The sequence below is a fragment of the Alosa pseudoharengus genome, unplaced genomic scaffold (assembly GCF_046254945.1).
Source record: "Alosa pseudoharengus isolate Yale_2024_CS ecotype anadromous, Long Island Sound unplaced genomic scaffold, YU_APseudo_1.1 YU_APseudo_1.1_scf_11, whole genome shotgun sequence".
NCBI classification, from domain to species: domain Eukaryota; kingdom Metazoa; phylum Chordata; class Actinopteri; order Clupeiformes; family Clupeidae; genus Alosa; species Alosa pseudoharengus.
This window is the reverse complement of record NW_027468576.1, coordinates 31,801,440-31,823,854: the sequence shown is the minus strand read 5'-3', so window position 1 is coordinate 31,823,854 and position 22,415 is coordinate 31,801,440. Positions and strand designations below refer to the sequence as shown.

Sequence of the window (22,415 nt, the reverse complement as noted above, 5' to 3'; positions counted from 1 at the left end):
AAGTTCCAGCCGGAGACAAAACCTGATGCATTATTCACTCTCCGCCACGACGCGGCACAACGCGAACACATTGACCCACTTCTGCCGTGGGCGTGTCCCTCCTCACGCTCCTACACAAAGCAGCAGTGAGGGCTGATGTGTTGACATGCTTGTTGAATGTTTGCGTCTCCATATCATGCCATGTCCTTTCAAAAAGAGGACTGGAGCAACGTATAGATGCATTCCTTGGCACCGATTATGGAGGGCAGGGCAATGGAGCAGGACATCATCCAAAACCTCTTGAACTAACATGATTAAAAGATGTGAAAAGCAAATGAAAATGGCATGTGTTTAAGCAATAATTTACTTACAGGGCAAATTATACTAATTAGCTATTGAAGAGATGTTGTCTTTTGTGCTCACAGGGTGCATACAATATCACACGCCAATGTTTCAGTCAGTGCAGTGGGTGTGTGTTTGGTAGACACGTATGCCACCGTGTGCATTAGGGGGGGGGGGGAGGACTCTTCGCTGATGGAGACGTGCTTAATGGCTGGTCTGGTACAGTATCCAGCGTGACTATCGATACCCTGTCTAGGTAATGAACTGAGGCTGAACGTTTCTCTTTGAAACGGGGTGGATTCTCATTGATTCGGCTGGCCCAGACTGACGGGCTGAGGGCTGGCTGGGGAACAGGAGGATGCTGGGAGACACGCGGCTTAGCCAGCCTGGCAACTCCCCTCCCCTTCCACCACCACCGCCACCACCACTCCTTCTCTCTCTGCTCGCTGCCGTTGCTGTTGTCATGGTTACCTTCTGCACGGGCAGGCTGGGAAGGAGACTGGTTTCAAGAGTGGGGGTGGTGGAAAGGCAGGTGGTGATGGGGTTTGTCTTTATTGCGTGGAGGGAGGATTCGCTTTGCGGAGCTGGTTAGTTCAAGCACATACTGGTACACATCAGTCTTTCTGTGAGTGGGTAGATACGTAGAGCCAGAATATTTATGCATAGTAATGATAGACAAGGAGAATTTGACTTCATAGCGCTTTACACACACTCACTACATCACTCCCTTTCTTCTCTCAGAGAGAGAGAGAGAGAGACCATGGAAATATCCTTCCACTCTGCTCTAATCTCCAAGACTATTCAAATCTTAAGATGGCCTAGAATTCACCTCCCTCATGGCTGTTACGAGACAAAAGCCATAATGAGATACTTGACCTTTCGACAGTGGGCATATTTTTGTCGAAAATTGAGCTCTTAATTGGTTCTGTGCTAGTTAATTCATAACAGTAATTCTTCCATACTGTAGATTCTTTCTTTTTGTCATCCATAGGTCTTTTTTTTCAATGAGCATTTAGCAGACTCACATTTCTCCTCACATTTAGTCTCAGTGTATGACAGACATATGAAACCATGACACAGCATTTAATTGACACTGGAGACGTGGGACCAGTGTGCTGGGCAGTGAGGACCATCTGACCACGTGCCCCAAGCGGAAATGTCAGGCCAAGAGGTATCTGAGGTGCCCTCGCCCCAACTGTCTCCACACAGGGATCTTCTGCTGGAATGCCATTTCCTGACCCACTGTCTTTACCTCTGAGCAAACAGTGGCGTGTTTACCCAGTGCCTCCTTGGTAGGCCCCCAGAGGCATGTCCTAGCACACGACGCTGGCCATGTTTCCTGTGATTTGGTTCTCGTGAAATAAGTGTAATTGTTTCCATTAGAAACAATTACTGTGAATTAATTTCAATTAGCTGTCTAGTTATTAGTAATAAACTGTTACAGATTATGCTGGTGCATTGCAGCTTTCTGGATTATCAGTGATACTGTTTAAAGGTGTATGAAACAGCATGCCTGTGCTCTTTTATTTTAAGTACTTTTATAATGATGAGTACATTTCACTTGTTCCTTTATCCAGAAATGGCAGTACACTGTGGCTCAAGCCTGCACCTGTTTGTCATCTCTGAGTAGGGCATGGCGCCACAGGCTGTGTTTTTGTCTTTTTTTATGGCATATAAGCAGTTTTGGGTCACCACTCTCTGTCTTGTACACTGGAGGAGAATGTGCACAGGCCTTAAGACCTACTCCAGCACATGGTTTAGACTGGATTAGTCCAAGAAGCTTTTGGAGCGACAGAAAGAGCTTTGTTTATTGTGTGCTTGATTATTGCTTTATCACACTCGGAAGTGAAAGTATGCGGTCACCCACAGAAATTGCAGTTGTGTTATGGAAAGCACGTTGCATGTTATAGATATACACAAAATCTAGATAGTCTTAAAATTGGCTATCGCAGGCCTCCTTTGTAAAAAAGACAGTAAAACTAGCGATAAAGTAATGACAGCATTTTATTTTTTGATACATTTTCTTTGTTACGCTTGAATATTTTGTTTTCTCTTGTGGTTTATGAAGATGCTGCTCATGCGTCATCCTCTTGTAGGCTAAACAGACTAAAGCGGATAAACAGGCCACATCCAGCAGAGAACGTTTCTGTGTCTGGCCAAGACGGTGTGAAGCAGGGGGCGTCTCGTATAAGAACGACCCACTGGGCAGGAAGACTTTAACAGGAGAAAATCAGTGCCACGCATCTTTCAAGCCTTTCCTTTTTCTTTTTTGTCTTTTCCTGTGTCGGAGAGGCTAGAGCGATAAAAGTGTCAGATCTGGATATTAAATCTCCAGACCGTCCATAAAGCGACGCAGGGCCGTATTGTGCAAGAAGCCATAACTGCCTGCGTCCACTGCACACCCTGTCATTTTCAGTGCATGTGAATCCTGCATGTAGTCACTGCACGGGGCAGCCTACAGCGAGTGTGCAGAGAATGTTGACCCGGTCGCATCTCAAACTCCACACCGATACGAGAACATGCAGTTGCCTCGGTTAATAGATTTAGATATGAGGGCCAGACATTCCTCTATGGGATGTCAAGGTAATCCATCTACGGCATCATCAAACACGGATCTGTCACAGATGAATTTGGGTTCCGTTCGCTCGGTTCCCTAAGTGTCTGGTCATCAGATGGATTATGGCCCGCTGCACTCAACATTTGAGCAGAAGGCGTTCTCTTTAGTGGAGAGCCGTGGCACAAACACATTTGGTGCATAACAGGAACACTGGCAGTAGAAATGTTGCTCATACTGAGATGTCAGATCAATATAGGAGATTTGCGCGCAGTAATCAGCTTAAATGACAAAAAGCGTGGCAAAAAAAAACAGCTGAAGAGTCTTTTTCTGTGTGGTTATGTAATCCAGTGGCTCTGTATGGATTGATTCTGATCCCCCGTTTCTCCTGGGCTAAGCATGTGAGATTGTCACAGTTCATCTGGGAGGAAAATCAGCTTGCTCTGGGCGACTGTTGGAGTCCGGTCAAGTGAAAAACAAAAACTGCTGACCCGGCAGAGAGAGTGAAATGTAGCATCCTCCCCATCCTGCTGCAGTTGCTTTTCTCTCTCTCTCTCTCTCTCTCTCTCTCTCTCTCTCTCTCTCTGTCTCTCTTTCTCTCTCTCTCTCTCTCTCTCTGTCTCTCTCTCTCTCTCTGGTTGAACTCTTGTCTGGCCAGAGGCTCTTACACAGAAGTTGGTGCATTGACTGGACATTCAAACTGAGGCCCACCGGTCTGCTAGGATATTTTTGTAGCTGAATTCAGGCGATAAATTAGGCTGCACCTGCATGTCAGTGTGGTCTTACAGGACCAGATGAACAGCAGTGTGCAGATGTGCTGCCAATGGACGTTTTTATTGTTGGCTCTGCGGAAAGTCAGTAAAGCATTGCAGTGATAGAAAGGGAACAATCAAGGAAGACTTACAAAAAGGCTTAGAGTATTAATGGTTACCTAAACAAAGCTTGCTTAAATCTGATATTCAAACACAGACACAGTTACTGCAGGTCCTCTGAATGTTGATTGAACAGAAGAAGAAGTAAGAGTGATGATGTTTTGGGAACATCTCTGTGTGTAATGTGTATAATGTGTGTGTAGACCACTTGCGCCTGCTGTTACCCATGAACCCTCAATCAACTCAAGGCAGCGCAGCCTGTCAAACAGGGACCCAATCTGTCTTCTCCTTATTTAGTCAACCTTCCAGGAGGTTGCAATCAATAATGTCCCAATGGCCTTCCCATGAGGAAAAAAACCCTCCCTTTGTTACAAACCTGACACAATCCCCCCCCCGCCCCCTGCTCTCCAGATGATCCCGGTGATTTTTTAATTTGCAATGCACGGGCTCAGTTCATCCTTCAGCGGGGTGTAATCTGCAGTAATGCCAGCATGTCAGGCATCTAATGAGGTGCTGTCTGCTTGATCAGAATGGGTAAGTGGTGGGCACGGTGGCGCTGTGTTGGCGGGGTGGTGCGGACGGTGGCATGTTATTAGAGGCTGCAGGGACGGTGTTTGGGTGCAGGCCTGGCAGGTCTGAGCCTCTCTTAATCACCCGCTGGCTGGCGGGCTGGCTGGCTTCGCTGGGGCCCTGGTCAATAGCACTTCCATAGATGAGAGAGAGAGAGAGGGAGAGACTTTCATTAGCAATAGTAGGGGGAGTGGTGACAACATCAATGGCTCATCTGGTCCACGTAAGGTCAAACTGAATTCAGTGACTCAGTCAAAAATGCCATGTCCTCACAGACCACTGCAGATCACATTATTAGAGAACTAGACAGTGCTAGGTTTAGACATTGTGTGTGTGTGTGTGTGTGTGTGTGTGTGTGTGTGTGTGTGTGTGTGCAATTTCATTTGTTAAGCTCTGGTGACCTTATTTACTATGAACAACAGTGCTCCATTGTTGGGTTTTTGAAGTTCTGTATGTTGAATCCCAGCATGCTAGTTTTCTAGAAAGCCATTGAAGCATGATAAATTATATATTAGGTCATGGAAAGGCACCAGTCCTGCGCGCAGGCATCTAGCCATGTAAATATTTAGAGTGAAAAAGTTACATAAAGCACTGAACATAAAACTGCATGAAAGCTTTTGGAGCTTATTATGTTGGCTCTCTTTGAAGCAAACACTAAAACAACCAATGACAGAGTCCAAAGTGAGCTAATATTTTTCTGCCAAACAGACAGACTCTACACTGATACACTTATTTTATTCATTCTGTTTTCTTTTTGTGAGTTAACAGGACGGCCTAGACCACAGAATGATCCCTAATTTACTTTTTAAATAAGAAGATACTCATCATTGCAAATGCTTTGCAGAGGTGCGATGTGTCATATTCTGGCAATCCCCTACTCTCCTTTGTTGTCTCTAGTCTTTTATTGTTTGTAATACAATATTGAACTTTTTTCATCAGGCGTTAAGGAGGTCTCCTAAAGGGAACCATATAAGCCAGCCTGGAAGGACCCCTTCAGCCTCACTTTCCCTTTGTGGAGGTGTTGCTAATTGGGTCGGGCAACAGGGGAAAGAACTGTTTCCAGGGCAACATTACTACAGTGTGGTGTGTGGGTGGTGGTGGTGGTGGGGGGGGGGGTATCTGGTCGATGGAAAGCTGGAAACTGAGAGCTGTCAGGGAAAAAAAGAGAAAAAAAGCCACACAGAGCTTTAAAGAAAAAAAAAACAGAGCGGGAAAGCCAGGGGATGGATTTTTCCATCCATTAAGAATCCCACATGTGACAACATTTCAAAAAGCAGAATTCACAAAGGCAACGGTTCGTGCCTATCTGAGCAGCTGCAACAACAGAGAGGCGTACCCAGAGACGATATCAGCCCTGTCGTGTCAACTCCTGTGTCTGACTCATGGCGCTTTGTGTTGTTTGGCTGTTTCCGCACAGAGTGCCCACCTGGCTCTGGTCGACGCGCTGATGATGGCCTACACGGTGGAGACGGTGAGCGTGGAGAAGGTGGTGGCGTGCCTGCGGCAGTACTCCACCATGTACCCCGACGGAGACACGCCCTACGACACAGAGGACGCCATCACCAGCTGGATGAATAAGGTAGCGAGTCCATAACTGTGCACTTACAGTACACTCACCGTTTCCCTCTGCCTCGGGTGATGGAACAGGGTACCCCATTGACGGAGGGTTGTTCGGTAGAATAACACCCTCAGGTGGATGCCAGTCTTGCCCCATGATGGCCACTGCAGGACCAAGCCATTAGGCATATACCTGACTCTGACCAGTTGGTCTTCCTCTTTACATGGCCTATTGGGTACATCAAGTTTGTCTTTGAGGGGTTGGACCAAACATCTGTGGTCACACTAGTTTAATATGAATCCGAATACATTCAGGCACTACTGATATTCCCATTGTAGGTGCACAGAGTTTTTCATCATTAAAGCATGCACTTTATTTATATTTTGTAGACTGGCATGTCTATTTCCCAAATTAATTATTAGGTTTTACAATTCTGTAGAAGCATCCGCTGCATATTGCTCATGTTCAGCTAGGTATTGTAACAATGTGGGTGACCTGTGTCTGTAGTTGTGATTAATCGCTGAGCAAGGTACTGGATCTTGGTTCCAATTATATAAGAAGAAATGGCCAACACCAACAAAAATGTCTGCAGTTATTTTACTGGCAGGAGACTGGAAATATGTACACAGACACACACAGACCAACCAAACCATTCATTATTCAAATCGCACCTATACTCATAGCGTGATGCATCACTGTCAAAAATAATACAGCAAGAGAAAAACAAATTAGATCTGCATTGTTCCAAACGAGATATTGAAGCAATAAAAATAAAAGGCAATTATCTTCAAAATTGTACTTCAGAATTGTCACTGTTCTCAGATGCCTCTTCTCAAATGAAAAATTCCAAATGACACTCTCTAGAGCGATCATCTATCACAGGCCCTGTCTCATCTCGCCTGTATCGCCCACCTCAATCCTCTAATCACTTCAAACTCTGTGTCCAGAAAGAAAATCCCTAGTCCTTGATTACACAAGGGTAAGGGACAATGCAGTAGGTAAACTGCATATTTTGTATCACAGCCTTTTGTGCTGATCTTCTTGCGGAGGTACGTAGACAGGCGGAGCCAGGCTAATAGTGAGCATGTGTTGTGCCAAAATCATTTGCTGTATATAGAGATTTTTATTGTATTTGTTTACATTGTTCAAATCATGAAAAATAAAATATACCGGTAATCTTTGAAAAACCCAGAGAGATAGAATTATTAGAATGATATTTTACCGTATGGTCATGGTAGTTTAGGTATTTCTGTATACACATTTGATTCTGTCTATACCCTTCCCCAGAGTTGCTTTTGTTTAACCTTTAGCAAACAGCAGAAGAATGTAACCTGAACCCAGCCTTAGCAGTGCTTGGCAAGTCCTAGTAATGGATGATGGTAACCTGCTAATTGTAACGAGTTTGTCCTGTTTATGAGTTTATGCTATACTGTGTAGATCAAAAACAAACCCTTCAGGGATAGATATATCATTTGTATATGGTGGTTTGCAGCCTTCAGTACAAATTATTTTGTTGTGTCATGGTAAGCGAAATTAATGTCACCTGCAAATCAGGTCACTAAAGGGACATTGGAACAAATTCAATATTTGTCCCTGCTGGTCATATCTCCTTGTGTGTAATTTTTCCTTTAAGGCCTTACTCGTGCCCATACTAAAAAGCTTTTTTGGAAATGATTTATGAGGTTTTTTCTCTGGTCTGGAAGCCCATGTATGAAATGGGAGAGGATTTGTTATATTTAATGCCAGTGACCACCACTCTACCATACTGGGGTATCTTCATCCCACACACAGACAGACAGACAGACTCATACACTCATGGGTGCTCATTAGAGAAGACCACACATATGCTCGGTGCTTCTGTGATGGCTTTACCAACTGGCCGTCCCTTTGTTATGTGGTCCTTTGAGAAATATGACTGAAGTCTGTCCCGCTTCGGCAAAGGATGAAAATGAGAGAACAATACTGAGTAAAACTGCCCCCTATGAAAATAATACACCGAAACTAAATCTTGAATTTGGCACAAAGGTATCTTTTTCCTCAAGATTGATTTTCACATATTCCATAAAATGTTTACAGATTTCATTGTCAAAGCTTTTTGCTAGAATAGTCACTTTTTGAATATCATATGACTAAAAATCTGAATGCACATGCGGCACATGAAAGGTAGTGGGTTGTGGAAATACTGCACACATGGATTCCTCCCACAACTGCCATTGAACTGGACCTTTCTGGAGCTTGTATGCAGCTGTGCTCGAGTCCTGTAATGAACCCAATCCATTTTCTCTCTTCTCTCTCTCTCTCTCTCTCTCTTTCTCTTTCTCTTTCTTTCTCGGTCCCCAGGTGAATGAGTATCTGAAGGACATCATCATGCAGGAGCAGCGGCGGAGGGAGAACCAGAGCGCAGAGCCTGCTGGGAGTCCACGGGTGAGTGACCCCAACCCCCAACCCGTCCTCTGCAGTCCCCTCGCTTACGGTCAGAACAGCTAATCAGACGTGAAGAGCACCGCAGAGAGGGACCGTCCAATTCAAAGTTCTGTGAAATCAGTTGTTAGTTAGTTGTTTGAACATAATTCTTTGACTAACCATGATTATCAGACTACACTAATATGGGTCAAATAAGCATGATTCATTTAATTGTTTAGTATGCTAAGGATGGAGTGTACTTTAGGTCAAATCTTAGATTGATATAAATAATATAGTCAGTGGCTAGGACTAAGTAGTTCTTTTTACTTCCTAAAAGGACAACTAGTTAAAAGTTGTTAATTCCAGGGTTACCTTTCCTAAGTCTTGCCTGAACAGGAGTGCCTTTGCCATGGCATTTTGTGTTATTGACTGTGTTGAAATTATTAAGCTGTCGTTTTGAAAAATGTGGTTAAACTCGCTGCACTCACAAATATAAGCCATACCAAAGCAAAAGCTCTGTGCCGCTGCACTCACTGTTTGCTGGGTACACAATCTTATGTAACTCAAAGCACTAATAGTTCAAGCTCATTGTCAAAACCATGAAACATATATCTGTGTGACCTGTGTAACACATTTAACTGTCACATTGCTAACTGCTCTTAAATGACTGTGTGTGTTTGTGTAGTCACCTGCCAAGAAGAGAGAGACTCTTGTTATGACGGTAGCTGTCAATCATTTTTTTGAGAGTGGTCAGCAGGCAGGTGTGTGTGTCTATGTGAACTTAACAAGGCTGAAATTGCCCTCTGCGACTAATACGACTTTCGACGTGTGGCCGTGCTTGAGGGCTGTTGTGATGAGTCATGGCTTAAGTGTGGAATCTGTCCTGTCACTCATTGGAGCCACTGGTATCAGTCTGATGTTCTAGCCAGGACTTAAGCAGCTCTGTGGGTGGGTGTGTTTTTATCCCTTCAGCCCAGCAGTGCTGACTGCCTACTTTAACAAAGCAGTCTCTGGGACACCTTGATGTCGTTGGACAGGAGCAGTTTGAGGTGTGAGCTATAAGTCAAGCCTGACACCAACACCCCCTCTCTGTGCAGCCCTGTGTAGCCAAGCAGCACACCCCTGTGAAAGTCAAGGCTATTTCGGTGACCTGGCCTGACCTCTCCATTCCCATGTCCACGCGAGCCCTGGAGACAGCCCTGAGCGATGCCCCTTCAGTGCCCATGTTAATACAGCCCAGTGCACAGGCAGACTGGTGCCAGATACCTCATCTGCCCTGGGATGAGAGAGAGAGATAGTGTAGTTTTGTCTTTGTTTCAACTCCAGTGGTGTTTCTCATATTGGGAAGCTGACTGCACTGATTACCTTAAGCCAAGAGCTTCATAGTATATGGTTGTTTGAGTCTGTGTGGGTGTCTGACTGTGACCGCAAGAGTCACAAAATTGCTCAATGATTTCACATGAAATAGAAAATCACTCAATTCAATGTTCTTACTCTATGTGTGTGTGTGTGTGTGTGTGTGTGTGTGTGTGTGTGTGTGCGTGTGTGTGCATGGTTGCATGGTGTGTTACTGCTCTACCCTGCCCAGTGTCCTCCGCTGGGGCTGCAGTTTGACACTAATGTGGTTTGTCAGTGTGCAGAGGCGGCTGTGCGTGCGTAGCACTGGCCCGGAGTAGTTCTGCACTGTCTGTCCCTGTCTCTCTCTCTCTCTCTCTCTTTCTATCTCTCCCTGTCCCTCTCTCTCTCTCTCTCTCTCTCTCTCCCTGTCCCTCTCTCTCTCTCTCTCTCCCTGTCCCCCTCTCTCTCTCTCTTTCTCTCTCTCTCTCTCTCGCTCTCTCTCTCTCTCCCTGTCCCTCTCTCTCTCTCTCCCTGTCCCTCTCTCTCCCTCTCTCTCTGTCTCTCTCTCTCTTCCTGTCCCTCTCTCTCTCTCTCTCTCTCCCTCTCTCTCTGTCTCTCTCTCTCTCCCTGTCCCTCTATCTCTCTCGTGCGCGCACATCCAAAGGGATGGCACCGGCACCAGCGACATGAACAGGAATGTCAGGCCTGTTACTCAACACCCGAAAGAGTCCACATGGCAATACACACACACACAGAAACGTTTGCTCACATACAGATGTGCACACACACACACACACACACACACACATACATATGAGGACAGCTCGTGGCAGACTAATACCCAACCGGTTATTTGGCAGACACCTCCACTACTACATGAGGTCGTGCTTGGTAGCGCTGGTGTTTTGGGAGATTTTTCCTCCCTCACTCTCTCTCTCGCTCTCTCTCTCTCTCTCTCTCCCCTCTTCCCTTAATCTGTTTTGCCGCCATGTGTTTACGCTGCCACGCAAATCGCATCATGTTTAAATCACAGCACTGTTCCAGCTGACTCCTGGGGTAAAATCTCTGGCCCATTTCTTTACCGACCCAAGACCCCCCCCCCCCCACACACACACACACACACACACACATACGCTACCTCCTGTAGAGAGAGAGGAAGAGAATAAAGGGACAGATCGCTTTCTCCCTCTGATGAAGCTGGAATCTGACAGGGGGCACACAGTCTGCAGAGTTACAGTAACAAACACCGTGACTGACTTCACTATGGAGTCATAGTCTAACCCCCCCTGATGTCAACACTCTGGAGCTGATCCCAGACCTGCCCTTGCCGTAAGAAAAGATCCTGCTCCTTAATCAGAGAGCAGTGCCGTGGTTGCGTCCAACTGAAATAGAATCAGGTTCGTGTTTTTTTTACGGCCTTTGCTTTGATGGGTACTTTGAAAACACAGATGTGCTGATGTCTTCAAAATACAGAGGGACTAAGAGCAACTATAAGCTCTGCCAGTGCTACCACAACCACACACACACACACAAAAAAAATATCCCAGACACTCGTGGGCGCGTCACTTTAAAGGCGATTGTAGGCCACAGGAAGTAATCCTTTTAAACTCGGCACAAATCCGTGAGCAGACGAATTGGAGGAATCTACTCTGGAGAGCTTGTCATTTCTTCTGGGGTCTCAGAAATGACAAGAACGGCAGATTGAAAGGCAGTTGCATTGTGGGAAGTCCTCTCACGCACACACACTTGCACGGGGGGCATTGGAGAGCCTGTCTGACTGACTCTAGTGTGTCAGTTTACTGGGTGTCTGTCTGTCTATCTGGCCCTTGTCCCTCTCTCACATGTGAATACAAGGACAAGACTAGGACCAGCTACGCTATCCGAAATGTCATCCAAAAGGAGATGGACGTTGGACTGAGTGCACCCCTTCACAAGCACGGATGCGCTGCTGTCACACGTTGGCACTAAACCGCTCCTCATCCCCCTCATCCAAAATGGCATCTGAGCTCTGCCTGTGCCACAAGCACCCCCACTCCGAACGTTGAGTGCTCGAAGGCTTTTCTCTATTCACCCATCTGGGTGGGGTGGGGTGGGGGACAGTAATTTCCGTCGTAAGCCCGAGGTTAAGTACACCTCATTATACCCTTGCATGGTGTCACGGTTCTTTTATTCCCGCCGTTGCCATGACGCCTCCATGGCTGCCGATGCCTCGTCCCCTCGGCGTCTAAGCGCGCTGACGTGACGCTCGAGTGCTGAGGTCTCTGACTCCCACCTGCTGTGAGCCCACCCCCCCCCCTCCAGGCGAAGGAGGGGAGGAGGAGACAAAAAACCTCCCTCGGATTTTAGGCACACTGTGGTGGTAATCACGGTGGCTTTGTGACTTTTTAATGCTGCCAGTGATTACAGATGCAGATCCAGATGCAGACTTCCTACAGATTGGGGTGCAGAGGTGCGCGGTCATGCTGGAAATTTGCCTGTCTAGTCTGTTAGTCTGATGCTTCTTGTGTGGGTTTTAGTGGGTTAGTTGGTATGCTATGCTATGTACTAACAGAAGCGGCATACTGTTTTCAATCTTTGTGATGGCTCTCAACATTTTGTATTTTATGCAGCCTTTATCTTGTTGGATAAATCAGTAGGTACATAAACCAAATATCAAATACAGCCTGATATAACCTGAGAATTCATGTCATGAGACCTAATAATATGATTCAATAATAAACCAAGAAAGCCTGTAAAACTCTATTATTTCATGACCAATGATTGTCTTCCAGTTTAAATAGTCACCATTTGAATTCTGTTCAATTCCAGTATTTAAGAAATGAATTGCTTCCTAATTGGTTTTGCCCATAGACCCTCCAGCTGTGAGCACAATCAGATAGCAATCACAGTCTCTGAAGGAGCACTACTAAGCAGCTCCAGAACTGTCATGGGGAAAATATGCCTTCCCATGGGTTCAGCTGTGCTTACAGGGACTGAGATATTTCCCACATGGTGCTTCAGATTTCAGTGTGATTTTTTGTACAGACATTCTTGTTATTGAGTTTGAATAGAGGGGAGGTGTACCTGTCCTCCCTTGATAAGGCGTGTCTGAATGTTTTGTTTGACATCAAAGAGGCTGATTGCATCAATGAGAGTGGTCTCCCCCAGATGATGGGATTATTGTCTTTTGTTGATACTCACTGCTGTCTTCCATCCTGCTTTCTCGTTTCTTTGGGTCTGCTGAAGTCTCCAACCAAATGGTATTGGAAACTGGTTCCTGTAAGTCTACTGAGCAACCTAATTTTTAGACTTTGTCTTTCATCTCCTCATGTGTGCCCATCTTCCATTTCCATGACCACTCATTGTCTCTGATTTTGTCCTATTTCATCGTAAAGCTGTGGTTGACCGTCATTTCTCTGCTTATTGCGCTCTCTGTCCATTTCATTATGTGGTTCGTTTCCCAGAGCACGGACCATAGTCTCTGTCATGGTAGATTTAGATTTCACGGTGCACTGTGGCATTTTGTGATATTTTCATTTTGTAGCCTGTAGATGTAGACCCTTCACATTCTAGCCTATAATTAGAGCTTGAGTCAACCTTTCCTGTTTTTTTCTTTGTTTTTCTTTCTTTTGTTTTCTATTTGCCTGTTTGTACGTCAATGTAAGAGAGCATCTGTGAGTGTGGGTGTTCAATTTAATGTATGAGTGTTCCATTAAATCTTTGTTTTGAGCTTGTGTGTGTGTGTGTGTGTGTGTGTGTGTGTGTGTGTGTGTGTGTGTCTGTGTGTCTGTGTGTGTGTGTGTTTTTAAAGATGACTGCTGGAGTGCTAAATGCCAATTTTTGCAACCCCAGGCGAGGTACAGGAAGGAGCAGGTCTTGCCCAAGACAGTGCCGTGGATCCCCCCAGTGGACAACCTGCTGAAGGACAGCACAGACGGCTGCGCCCTGGCTGCACTGCTGCACTTCTACTGTCCAGACATCGTCAAACTGGAAGGTATCAGCCCACCCAATCACTCCTCTCTGATCATATGGACCCTTTCAAGAGAGTTCCATTATCAGCATCATAGCTGGCCCCACAAGACTTCCTTTTTAACATTCCATATGTTATCTTAACCCTTAAAGGTGTACTGTCACACCGGTGTGATGGGAATGTTGAGAAATGAACGTTCTAAAGAATATCTGGGTTCATTGAATTCAACATAGAATTTTAGAACCTTCAATTGTTGCGGAACTTAGAATGTTCAAAAACCTACACCTTTAAGGGTTAATGCAGAGGAAGTAGATTGGGGCCCAAATAGAACGTTCAAGCATTGTTTTTGTTTTTATTGTTGAAAGGGTCTATATGAGCCTTAGGGTTTTTTGAGCAACATAACAACTGTACCACATGTCACTAACATTGACAACTATCCAACATTGTCCAATAATAAATCCTAATATAGAATTGAGATCATGGACGGGCTGTTAGATACCCTTGGCCTGAACGGTGTTTGTATGAATCAGACTGACTCTGGTCGCGGGTCATCTGTGAGTTTTCCAGTTTGCTGGGCATTGAGTGGATGGGTTCATTACTCTCACCCACACCATCTTCGGATGATCGTCTCCTGTCATGTCAACACCCCCCCCCCCCCCCCCCCCCCCCCACACACACACACACACACACACTTTCTTTAGACCCCAGCCTGCCCTCTTGCCCTCTGTAATGTGCACACCCCAAATCACATTAGTTGCAATGATGAAGGGCTGCTAGATGGACTGATAAGTGTGGCACACATGCTTCTCTATTTAAAGCCCCCATAGAGTAAACAAATGAGATAATTGTGTTAAAACAACCGAGTTTCGTTGTTCCTCATTCAAACCTCTCTGAGTGGTATTTAAATAACGATATTAAGCCATCAGTGTTGTGATTGGCTCTTGGCCGGCCCAAGGCAGGGTTGAAATAGGGCCGTCCACGTTCAAAGGTAAACAGTCAGCACGAGTTTGGGGCCAGTGATTTGACAGGGCACTGTTCTTCTTCTGTCCTCCCCCCCCTCCTGTCTGTAAATACTGCGTCTCGTGTCTCTTTGTCACGTGCAACCTGTCGTCATCGTCGTCCGCAGACATCTGCCTGAAGGAAAGCATGTCGCTGGCGGACAGTCTCGCCAACCTCCAGCTCGTCCAGGAGTTCTGCAAGGAGAACCTGAACCGTTGCTGCCACTTCAGCCTGGAGGACATGCTGTATGCCTCCTCCTCCATCAAAGTAAGTTCCCTTGGCTGTCTTCTCACATGAGAGCTGTCTCACATTTGGTGTTTGAGCACGTGCACTTCCTGTTTCTCACAGTACCGGTGTTCACTGTAAGCACTCCGGCGTATTATGTGTCCTTGGAGAGGAAAAAGCAGCAAGCGAACAGCTTTCCATGTTTTCTGATGGTAGCTTAAGCAAAGGAAAAGTCAGTACTGATGGATTTTTAATTGAAGTATACATTTTAATGAGAATGAATGAATTCTGTAGTATGTAGTAAAGAACAGAAAGCTACTAACACTGCTAGTGCGTAGTCAAATGCAGATACCACAAGCAGAGTAAAGCTTTCAGTATTAAAATCCAACACAGTTATTTTCAGACACGCTTCTTTACACATACTGTAGATCTGTCACCGTTTATGGCCTGTTGCCGCCTGCTGTCTGAATAGACATGGATTTGACTGGAAATTTCACAAGGGCTGGTTTGTGGGAGCGAAGACATCTGGCAACAGCGACTGATTTGTGCTTGTTTTACTGCGCACACAGTGGAATGATCAGTGGTCACTCAGTAGAGTGATGCCTTTCTGAGTACCTCCTTGTACCACACGCTGATGTATAAAATGCTAGTCTGTTGCCTTCCTCAGATTTTTGTGTTGTCCTGCAGTGAAAAGTGAGCCCCCACTGAGGTTGTGGTCTCGGCGATAGGTTCAGTTTGACTTTACCCACATCACAGGAACCACGCTCCTTGGCTACAATCGCCATTTTATGGGTTTGGACCGGGTAAAGGTGGAATATTTTTCGGTGCCGGCTGGTGGCCGTACTGCACACCAACAAGACCTGTCAGGTCAGGCTGCGGTTCTGATTCTGTGCCAGATTGGTTGGGTAATGTGGTTGGCTAGAACTATTGGTGGAAAAATCATTGCTGTGGCATACACTCTGAAAATACTGTTTGGGACATGATGTTTTTTTTAAGGATTTTTGAGGGAGTGTATCTTTCGCTCTCTCTCTCTCTCTCTCTCTCTGTCTGTTGTTCACATTTACATCCCTCTAAATGGACTGAAATGCTGCCAGTATCCGTGTGTTTAATTTCTATTTCACATCTCACTTTTTCTCATGTTCTGTAATAAAAGCTTTCATTTAGAAGGTGTTGACGTGTTGTTGTTGTTGCTGGAGGCAGAGGGGAGGAATGGACAGTTTGTTTCTCTCGACCTTGAGAGTTGAAAAGTAGGTGTTGGTGGTATTAAGTATGTGTTCAACGTCCATGTTCCACATTATTTAGTCATAGAGGCATACATAAAGAACTTTTTCCTCCAAAGTCTTTCCAAAGTCTTCTTAATCCCTCTTGGACTTTGCGCTGGGACTTTCAGAGATGTCTTTTCTGCAAAGCACTCCATAGTTCCGTGTCAGTTCAGCTTTGCCTGAGAAAAACACTGTGACTGCTTAGCTGCGGTACATGACCACTGCTACCACAGCTAATGTCATTGCTCTCCCCTGGAGCCCTATTCACCGCGCCTAGCCGCAACTGTATACTCCCCCCCACCCCCCACCCGCGGCAAGCTGACTCCCCGATGAGGTCTCGACCTCCAGGAGGGAAGTTATCCCTCTTACCCACAATCCCTCAGCATGCTGACAGGTCAGCTTCTCTGCATGCACTGCAGACAGCATGATGTTTCGCTCAGCTGGGTGCCCTGATGCAAATCGGACCTGGCTTCGGCTGTCGGTTCGGCTGGTTGTCTGCGGTTGTCGGCCCACTGTGTGTGTGTGTGTGTGTGTGTGGGGAGCGCGTGGTTCAGGACAAGGTCAGTGCAGACCGGTGCTGGTATCGGCCTCGGCAGATGGGTCCATTCGCCCTGCCTGATGCGCTTTAGCCTGAAATCAGTCACAACTCAGAGGAGTGTGGTGATGTCTGTAGTTGAAGCCTGTTACGGGGATACTGCCCTGAAGCAGCTCGGTCTCGCTGCAGTGTTGCCTCGACTCTCTCCTCTGGCTCAGTGCTGGTTGTTCATACCGGACAGCATGGAGGTCAGAGGGACAGATCAGACAGGATCTGCAGAGTAATCGTTGGCTTCTCATTGCTCCCATGCAGTTTGTTTTTGTCTGGGCCCTCTGAGGCCTCTAATTCCACTAATAACAGCATAAGCGCCTAAGCGGCAAAAATGTGTTTAGTCTTATAACTGTTTCAATACCAGTATTGTTTCAATGCTAGAAGCCCCATTTTGGTTCACTTGTAAGATAACTCAAAATGAATGAGGTGTGTGTATGTGTGTGTGTGTGTGTGTGTGTGTGTGTGTGTTTGAGACATTCAATGACAAAAATTCAAAGCTGCAACCTTGACCCAGTTTCCTTGAATCTGGTACCCCAATCTTCATCACTCTAATGGCTTTCATTATGGAGATGTGTCTGAGTGGCGAGGCACTCAAGGGAACTATGTCCTCTAAGGAACTCTACATACATGCATACAGTTTATGCTCACTATGTATACACCATATCTGATACATACAATGTGTCTGAGGGTGCATACATTGCCATATTGACACACTCGGTCAGATATCTCTCTTTCTTTGTTATTTATTTGCTTGTCTTTCTATGTGCTCTATATCTCTCTTTCACACACACACTTTATATCCACATGCATAGAGATTCAGACATGCCCACACGTTTTTTTGTAAATTGTTTTTGTGAAATTTTTTCAATTATTAATATTTATAGGAATTATTTAAAATAAGCATGCTGGGTTACGGGTCCGCTGGCGAGACATGCCACTCCGTCCAGCACCTTGTTTTTGTTAGACTTTGTTTGTAAACTCAGGGCCTTGCTGTAAAATAGCTTAATGCTCAGTCAATTCCCCCTGAATAAACAATGGTTGATAACGTTTGCTACACCACACCTGGATATGAATGGACACAATGGGTTTCAGAGTTGTAAAGCATGGCATTCCAGGCAGTTGAGCAGTGGATGGTAGGAGGATGATTTCTGTGTGTCGTATATCTCCATCTCCCCCTGCCCCCACCCCTAGTCTGCAGGGGAGTGGAGTGGACGTAGCGGTGTGTGTTGCAGTGCTGGGGAGAGATATGGCTCACCACAGCTCATTTTTATAGGCCGTCGCCTCTCTCTCCCACCTAATCATTCTGTCTGGCACCTCTTCCACCGGGTGCACATTTAATCAGGCGCTGTTTAGGGCCATATTTGTGGAAAGCAGGGTCATTTAATGTGGGTGATTACTTGGTGTGTCTTGATTTGTGTGAAAAATGTCTTCTTTTTGTCTCCTTCACTGGACTCACCAGTGGGGCGGCTTCTCTCTTAACTGGCTTAGCGTTCGATGGCCACAATCTTAAAGCCAGTCCTAGTGTTTGGTCTTAAATCCCCCCCTCCCTTGATGGCTGTCTAACCTAAGAGCATCAGGCCCTAATCAGCCAGCCGGCCCCAGTGATTAACGACATCAGTCGCCGTGTGAGTAACTGAGAGAGGGTGTGGAAGAGCTTGTTTGAATGGGTGGTGCGGCTACTGCCGTCCATAAAAAGGATTAGCTAATGGCTTGCTTTGTGTGAATGTCAGTAGTCAGCCTGACCTCCAGAGGAAGGAGGGTCCAGTTAAATTCCGTTTCCCCCCACCCCCTCAAATTACCCCACGAGGTGCCCATGTGGTGGTGTGAAAGCCGCGTGCGGGCGCATCAATAATAGCTTTTGCACCTAGCGTTGCAAGTCAGTGGACAGACAGATGGAGGGGAGAGCGGGTTTCGCGCCGCGCCATCTGGGCAAGTGCCCATTCTGGCTCGCCCTTGCCACGGAGAGCCACGCGGGGTAAGCGGAGCTGTCATTTTGATGTCCATTGTTGTCACGGGGAACGTGCCACTGTAGAAATTAGCTTATTGATCTGTTTGTTTAATTTCGGAGACATGCTTGTCAGCACCCTGTGAAGTAATTGAACAGAGTTGGTACTGTATGTGCATTGTACATTGAGTCTGGTGATTGGTCAATGATGTGTTTTAATTTGAGGTTTCTGATTCAGTTATGTTAATGAACTGGTTCAGTGATCGTAGTGTTGGCTAGTATGCCAACCCCAGCAGCTTACTGTACAGAGGAGAGAGTGACTTTGTGCAGTGGAGGGGGCAGTCTGTGAAGGGCATGGACCAGCCTGCTGTAAATCTTGGGGGCTACCTAACAAAGGATGCTCGCTGTGTCAGATGAAAACTGCAGCGACTGCTCTTTCTGTGAATCCTTCCCCAAGACTGCTGCTATTCCTCAGCGTTTCCATTCAACCTGGTGAACATAGACAGTGCTGACATGAGGCTTTTCCCCTCATTTTTCTTTGTGTCTGCATGTGTGGTTTATGTGTGTCTGTAGTGTATGCATTTGTGCCATTTCCTCTGTCAGTTTTTCATTCTGATTTAGCCTATATGATGAACTGACTAGCTTGTTAGAGGAGATGAGTCGATGTCTAAAATGTATGATTAATCTCCCCAGTGCATGCTTAAGAAATGCTTTCCTTGGCTCATTCCATTTAGAGCTAGATTAGGTTCAGATTATGCCACATTGTCTAAATCACTAAATCACTTTAATAGTGCTTGTGGCCAGACCACAAACCAACTTGCTTATTTAAAATCCTGAGAATTTTTCTTGGCCTCAATACGATACGATTTTCTAAATGTATCCAATTTCTTCTAAAAGAGTAGGGCCAAATGCAGTATATTTTGCATTCATGGTGTAAGTAAACATATTTTATCCTTGTACAGACCTACTAACAACATTTAGAAATGAAGCATACAACTTTTATTCAGGAGTATGCGTGTAGAAAATGTATTTGTACAAGCTTCACCACACTTTGCTTTTGTAAAACAAGAAATCCATCAGATCAAGTAAATGATTAAAAGTATGGCGTCTCTTCATGCACATGTCTTGCTGGTTGGAGAGACATCTTGTGGAAATAGACAGGCATTGCAGGTCCCATCTGAAGCGTATACCTGTGTGTGGATGTGAGTGTGTGTGTGTGTGAGGCACTGACCTCCAGCAAGATGTCTTCATGTGTTTCTTAATCAATGATATCTGTTTTTATTACAGAATAACTACTTAGTGTTTATGGCAGAGCTCTTCTGGTGGTTTGAAGTGATGAAGCCATCTTTTGTACAGCCACGCGTTATGGATGCTGAAGGTAACAATGCAAAGTATGAAAGAAATACTGCCTGAAATAATGTCTGCTTTGGATGTGAAGCCTCATGTTTTTTTTTCTCTCTTTGCTGCCCCAGAGCCGGCTCCATCGCTGAAGAAGATGCCCTCAGTGCCCATCTCAAATGTTACCAAGAGAAGCTTCATGGAGAGACCTCCAAGTCCAGACAGACCCAGGTAGATTTGTCTACCTTCACGTATCCATTAATAGCTATGTCACTAAATGCATTTAATCCATTCTCAAAACATTGAGTTGAAATGTGAATTTAGTAGTTCTGCAGGACCATTTCTGTTTCTAATATGTGTTTTTATTATTTCCATATTAAAATCTTCTTATGAAAAATCCTACTTTTTACTGCTTCTCTTCTTTTATCTCTTGTTCCCTGATTTGCTATTAAATTAATTCTCATTTCTTTACTCCTAGTCTGCCCCTCAGGCCTCAGCCAAAAACATCAAATTCAGGTAAGCCTATTTCTGCTCTGGGAGGCTTCAGGTTCTCATATTTCTCAGCTGAATGCCCAGTAGACTCTCTGGGGTATATCTGACCATTGTTTGCATTGTCACACAGGTGAGATAAAGCGATCCACCTCCATGTCCTTTGTGGATGGGTGCCTGGGGACCTGGCCAAAAGAGAAAAGGTGAACACAGCAATCTGTCTATTGATGCTCCTATCCTTAAATGAGCTGCCCAGGGATGCAAAAAAAAATTCAGCACAAACTGACAAATAAAGTTTATTATAGTGTAGTTTATTATATCGTATCAATCTGAAATTAGCCCAGAACATTCTATACATACAGCAGTTTGATGTCAAATGGCATTCAAAATCAAATGATCACAGTGTTGATGGCAAATTTGTGTAATTAAATTATTTCTGTTTGTGCCGTTGTTCTTTATTCAGGGCTGCTACACATGGGGTTTCTTTTGACATCCCCTTCGATAAAGACGAGCCAGGTGAGGTCCCCTCAGTGCCCAGCAAAGGCATGACCAGGTCAGCCAGCACTGAGGGCCTGGGCTTCAAGGTCCACCACATGCCCCGAGGCCTGAAGAGGAACCTCTCCTTCCAGCCCGTCAACGGTACAAGCATGGGCATCGAGGAGGAAGGCTGCCCGGACAGCCTAGCCGGTATGGAGCCGGACAGGAGAGAGAGAGCGCCACATCCCAGAATGCATCTTTCCTCCTCTAATGGGCTGCCATTGGACGGACATGGGAACGGCACGGCCACTCCGAGCATAGAGGAAGCGCTGGAGATTATCCACAACTCCCAGAAACAGCAGCAGCAGCAGCAGCGCAGCCCCCAAGCCGAAGGCACCAATCAGGGCTTCTTCCTCCACCTCCAGAGCCGGCTCGACCTGGACGCTAAGGCCATGGCTGAGGAGGGTGACCTGGACTCGGTTTCGTCCAAGGGTGCAGCGAGCACCGACACCACTGAGGTGGACACAGGCATACACGTGCGGACGGAGGACATCCAGGAGACCCTGGACGAGGACTCCTCTCTGAAGGACTGCACCGTCAGCATGGACCTGGACATGGACCAGGACTACGAGATGCGGGCCAGCCGGAGCCAGGGCTCCGTCAGCCCGTGTCCCAGCAACCTCAGCGGCAAGTCCCCGTGCAGCAGTGGCGGCTCGCTCACCCCCGGCGGGGTGAAGATGACCAGCTTCGCCGAGCAGAAATTCCTTAAGATCACTCAGCCCGAGACCAAGGTCGGGGCAAGCTCGGGATCTCCAAAGAGCGCCCTCGATAGATCGGAGGCCGCCCAAATCCCCCATTCAGTGTCCTGGGCCCCCACGCCCGAAGAGAGCACTGTCCACAAGCTGGCCCCGCGGGACCCGGCCCAAGCCATGGCGGCCGAGATGGTGCAGCTGCGCATGCGTCTGGAGGAGAAGAGGCGTGCCATCGAGGCCCAGAAGAAGAAGGTGGAGGCCGCCTTCACGCGCCACCGCCAGAAGATGGGCCGCAGCGCCTTCCTCGACGTGGTGAGGCGGAAGGGCGACGAGACGCCCTCGCCAACGAAGGAGGAAGCCGGGGACGGCAAAGCAGCCGCCGAGGGCGGCGTCCTCCGGCCGGACAAGGCTCCGCAGCAGCCTGCCAAGTCTCCCGGAGGCGAGGAGGGGGTGACTGAGGCGGACTTGCTGGAGTACACGCGCTCCATCGAGAAGCTCAACGCCTCGCTCAACTTCCTGCAGACGGAGATGCAGCGGCTGGCCCAGCAGCAGGAGGTCATCATGCAGATGCGCGAGCAGCAGTCCTGGGTCATCTCCCACTCCCCGCAAAAGGGGCGCACGGCCACGTCCGCCCGGTCGTCCGGGTCCCCGTCGCCCGCCGACTCCCCGCGCTCGGCGCACCGCTCGCCCACCAGCATCAAGCGCAAGTCGGCCTCCTTCCACGCCAAGACCACGCGGGCACCCAGGCCCAACGAGCTCAAGATCGCCCCCTTCAGC

The 22,415-nt window shown here is 46.7% G+C and overlaps 1 protein-coding gene across 1 annotated transcript in view; it reads left to right on the top strand.

Moving 5' to 3' along the window:
* Positions 1–22,415, top strand: part of camsap2a (calmodulin regulated spectrin-associated protein family, member 2a) — a 42,416-nt gene that overhangs the window by 10,764 nt on the left and 9,237 nt on the right. Inside the window, exons 3-11 of the mRNA XM_076278888.1 lie at positions 5,735–5,896; positions 8,216–8,299; positions 13,448–13,589; positions 14,692–14,831; positions 19,870–19,960; positions 20,055–20,151; positions 20,399–20,436; positions 20,543–20,612; positions 20,873–22,415. The exon at positions 20,873–22,415 is cut by the window's right edge and continues 531 nt beyond it. Coding sequence (XP_076135003.1) covers positions 5,735–5,896; positions 8,216–8,299; positions 13,448–13,589; positions 14,692–14,831; positions 19,870–19,960; positions 20,055–20,151; positions 20,399–20,436; positions 20,543–20,612; positions 20,873–22,415 — 2,367 coding nt within the window. The remainder of the gene's footprint in view (positions 1–5,734; positions 5,897–8,215; positions 8,300–13,447; positions 13,590–14,691; positions 14,832–19,869; positions 19,961–20,054; positions 20,152–20,398; positions 20,437–20,542; positions 20,613–20,872) is intronic.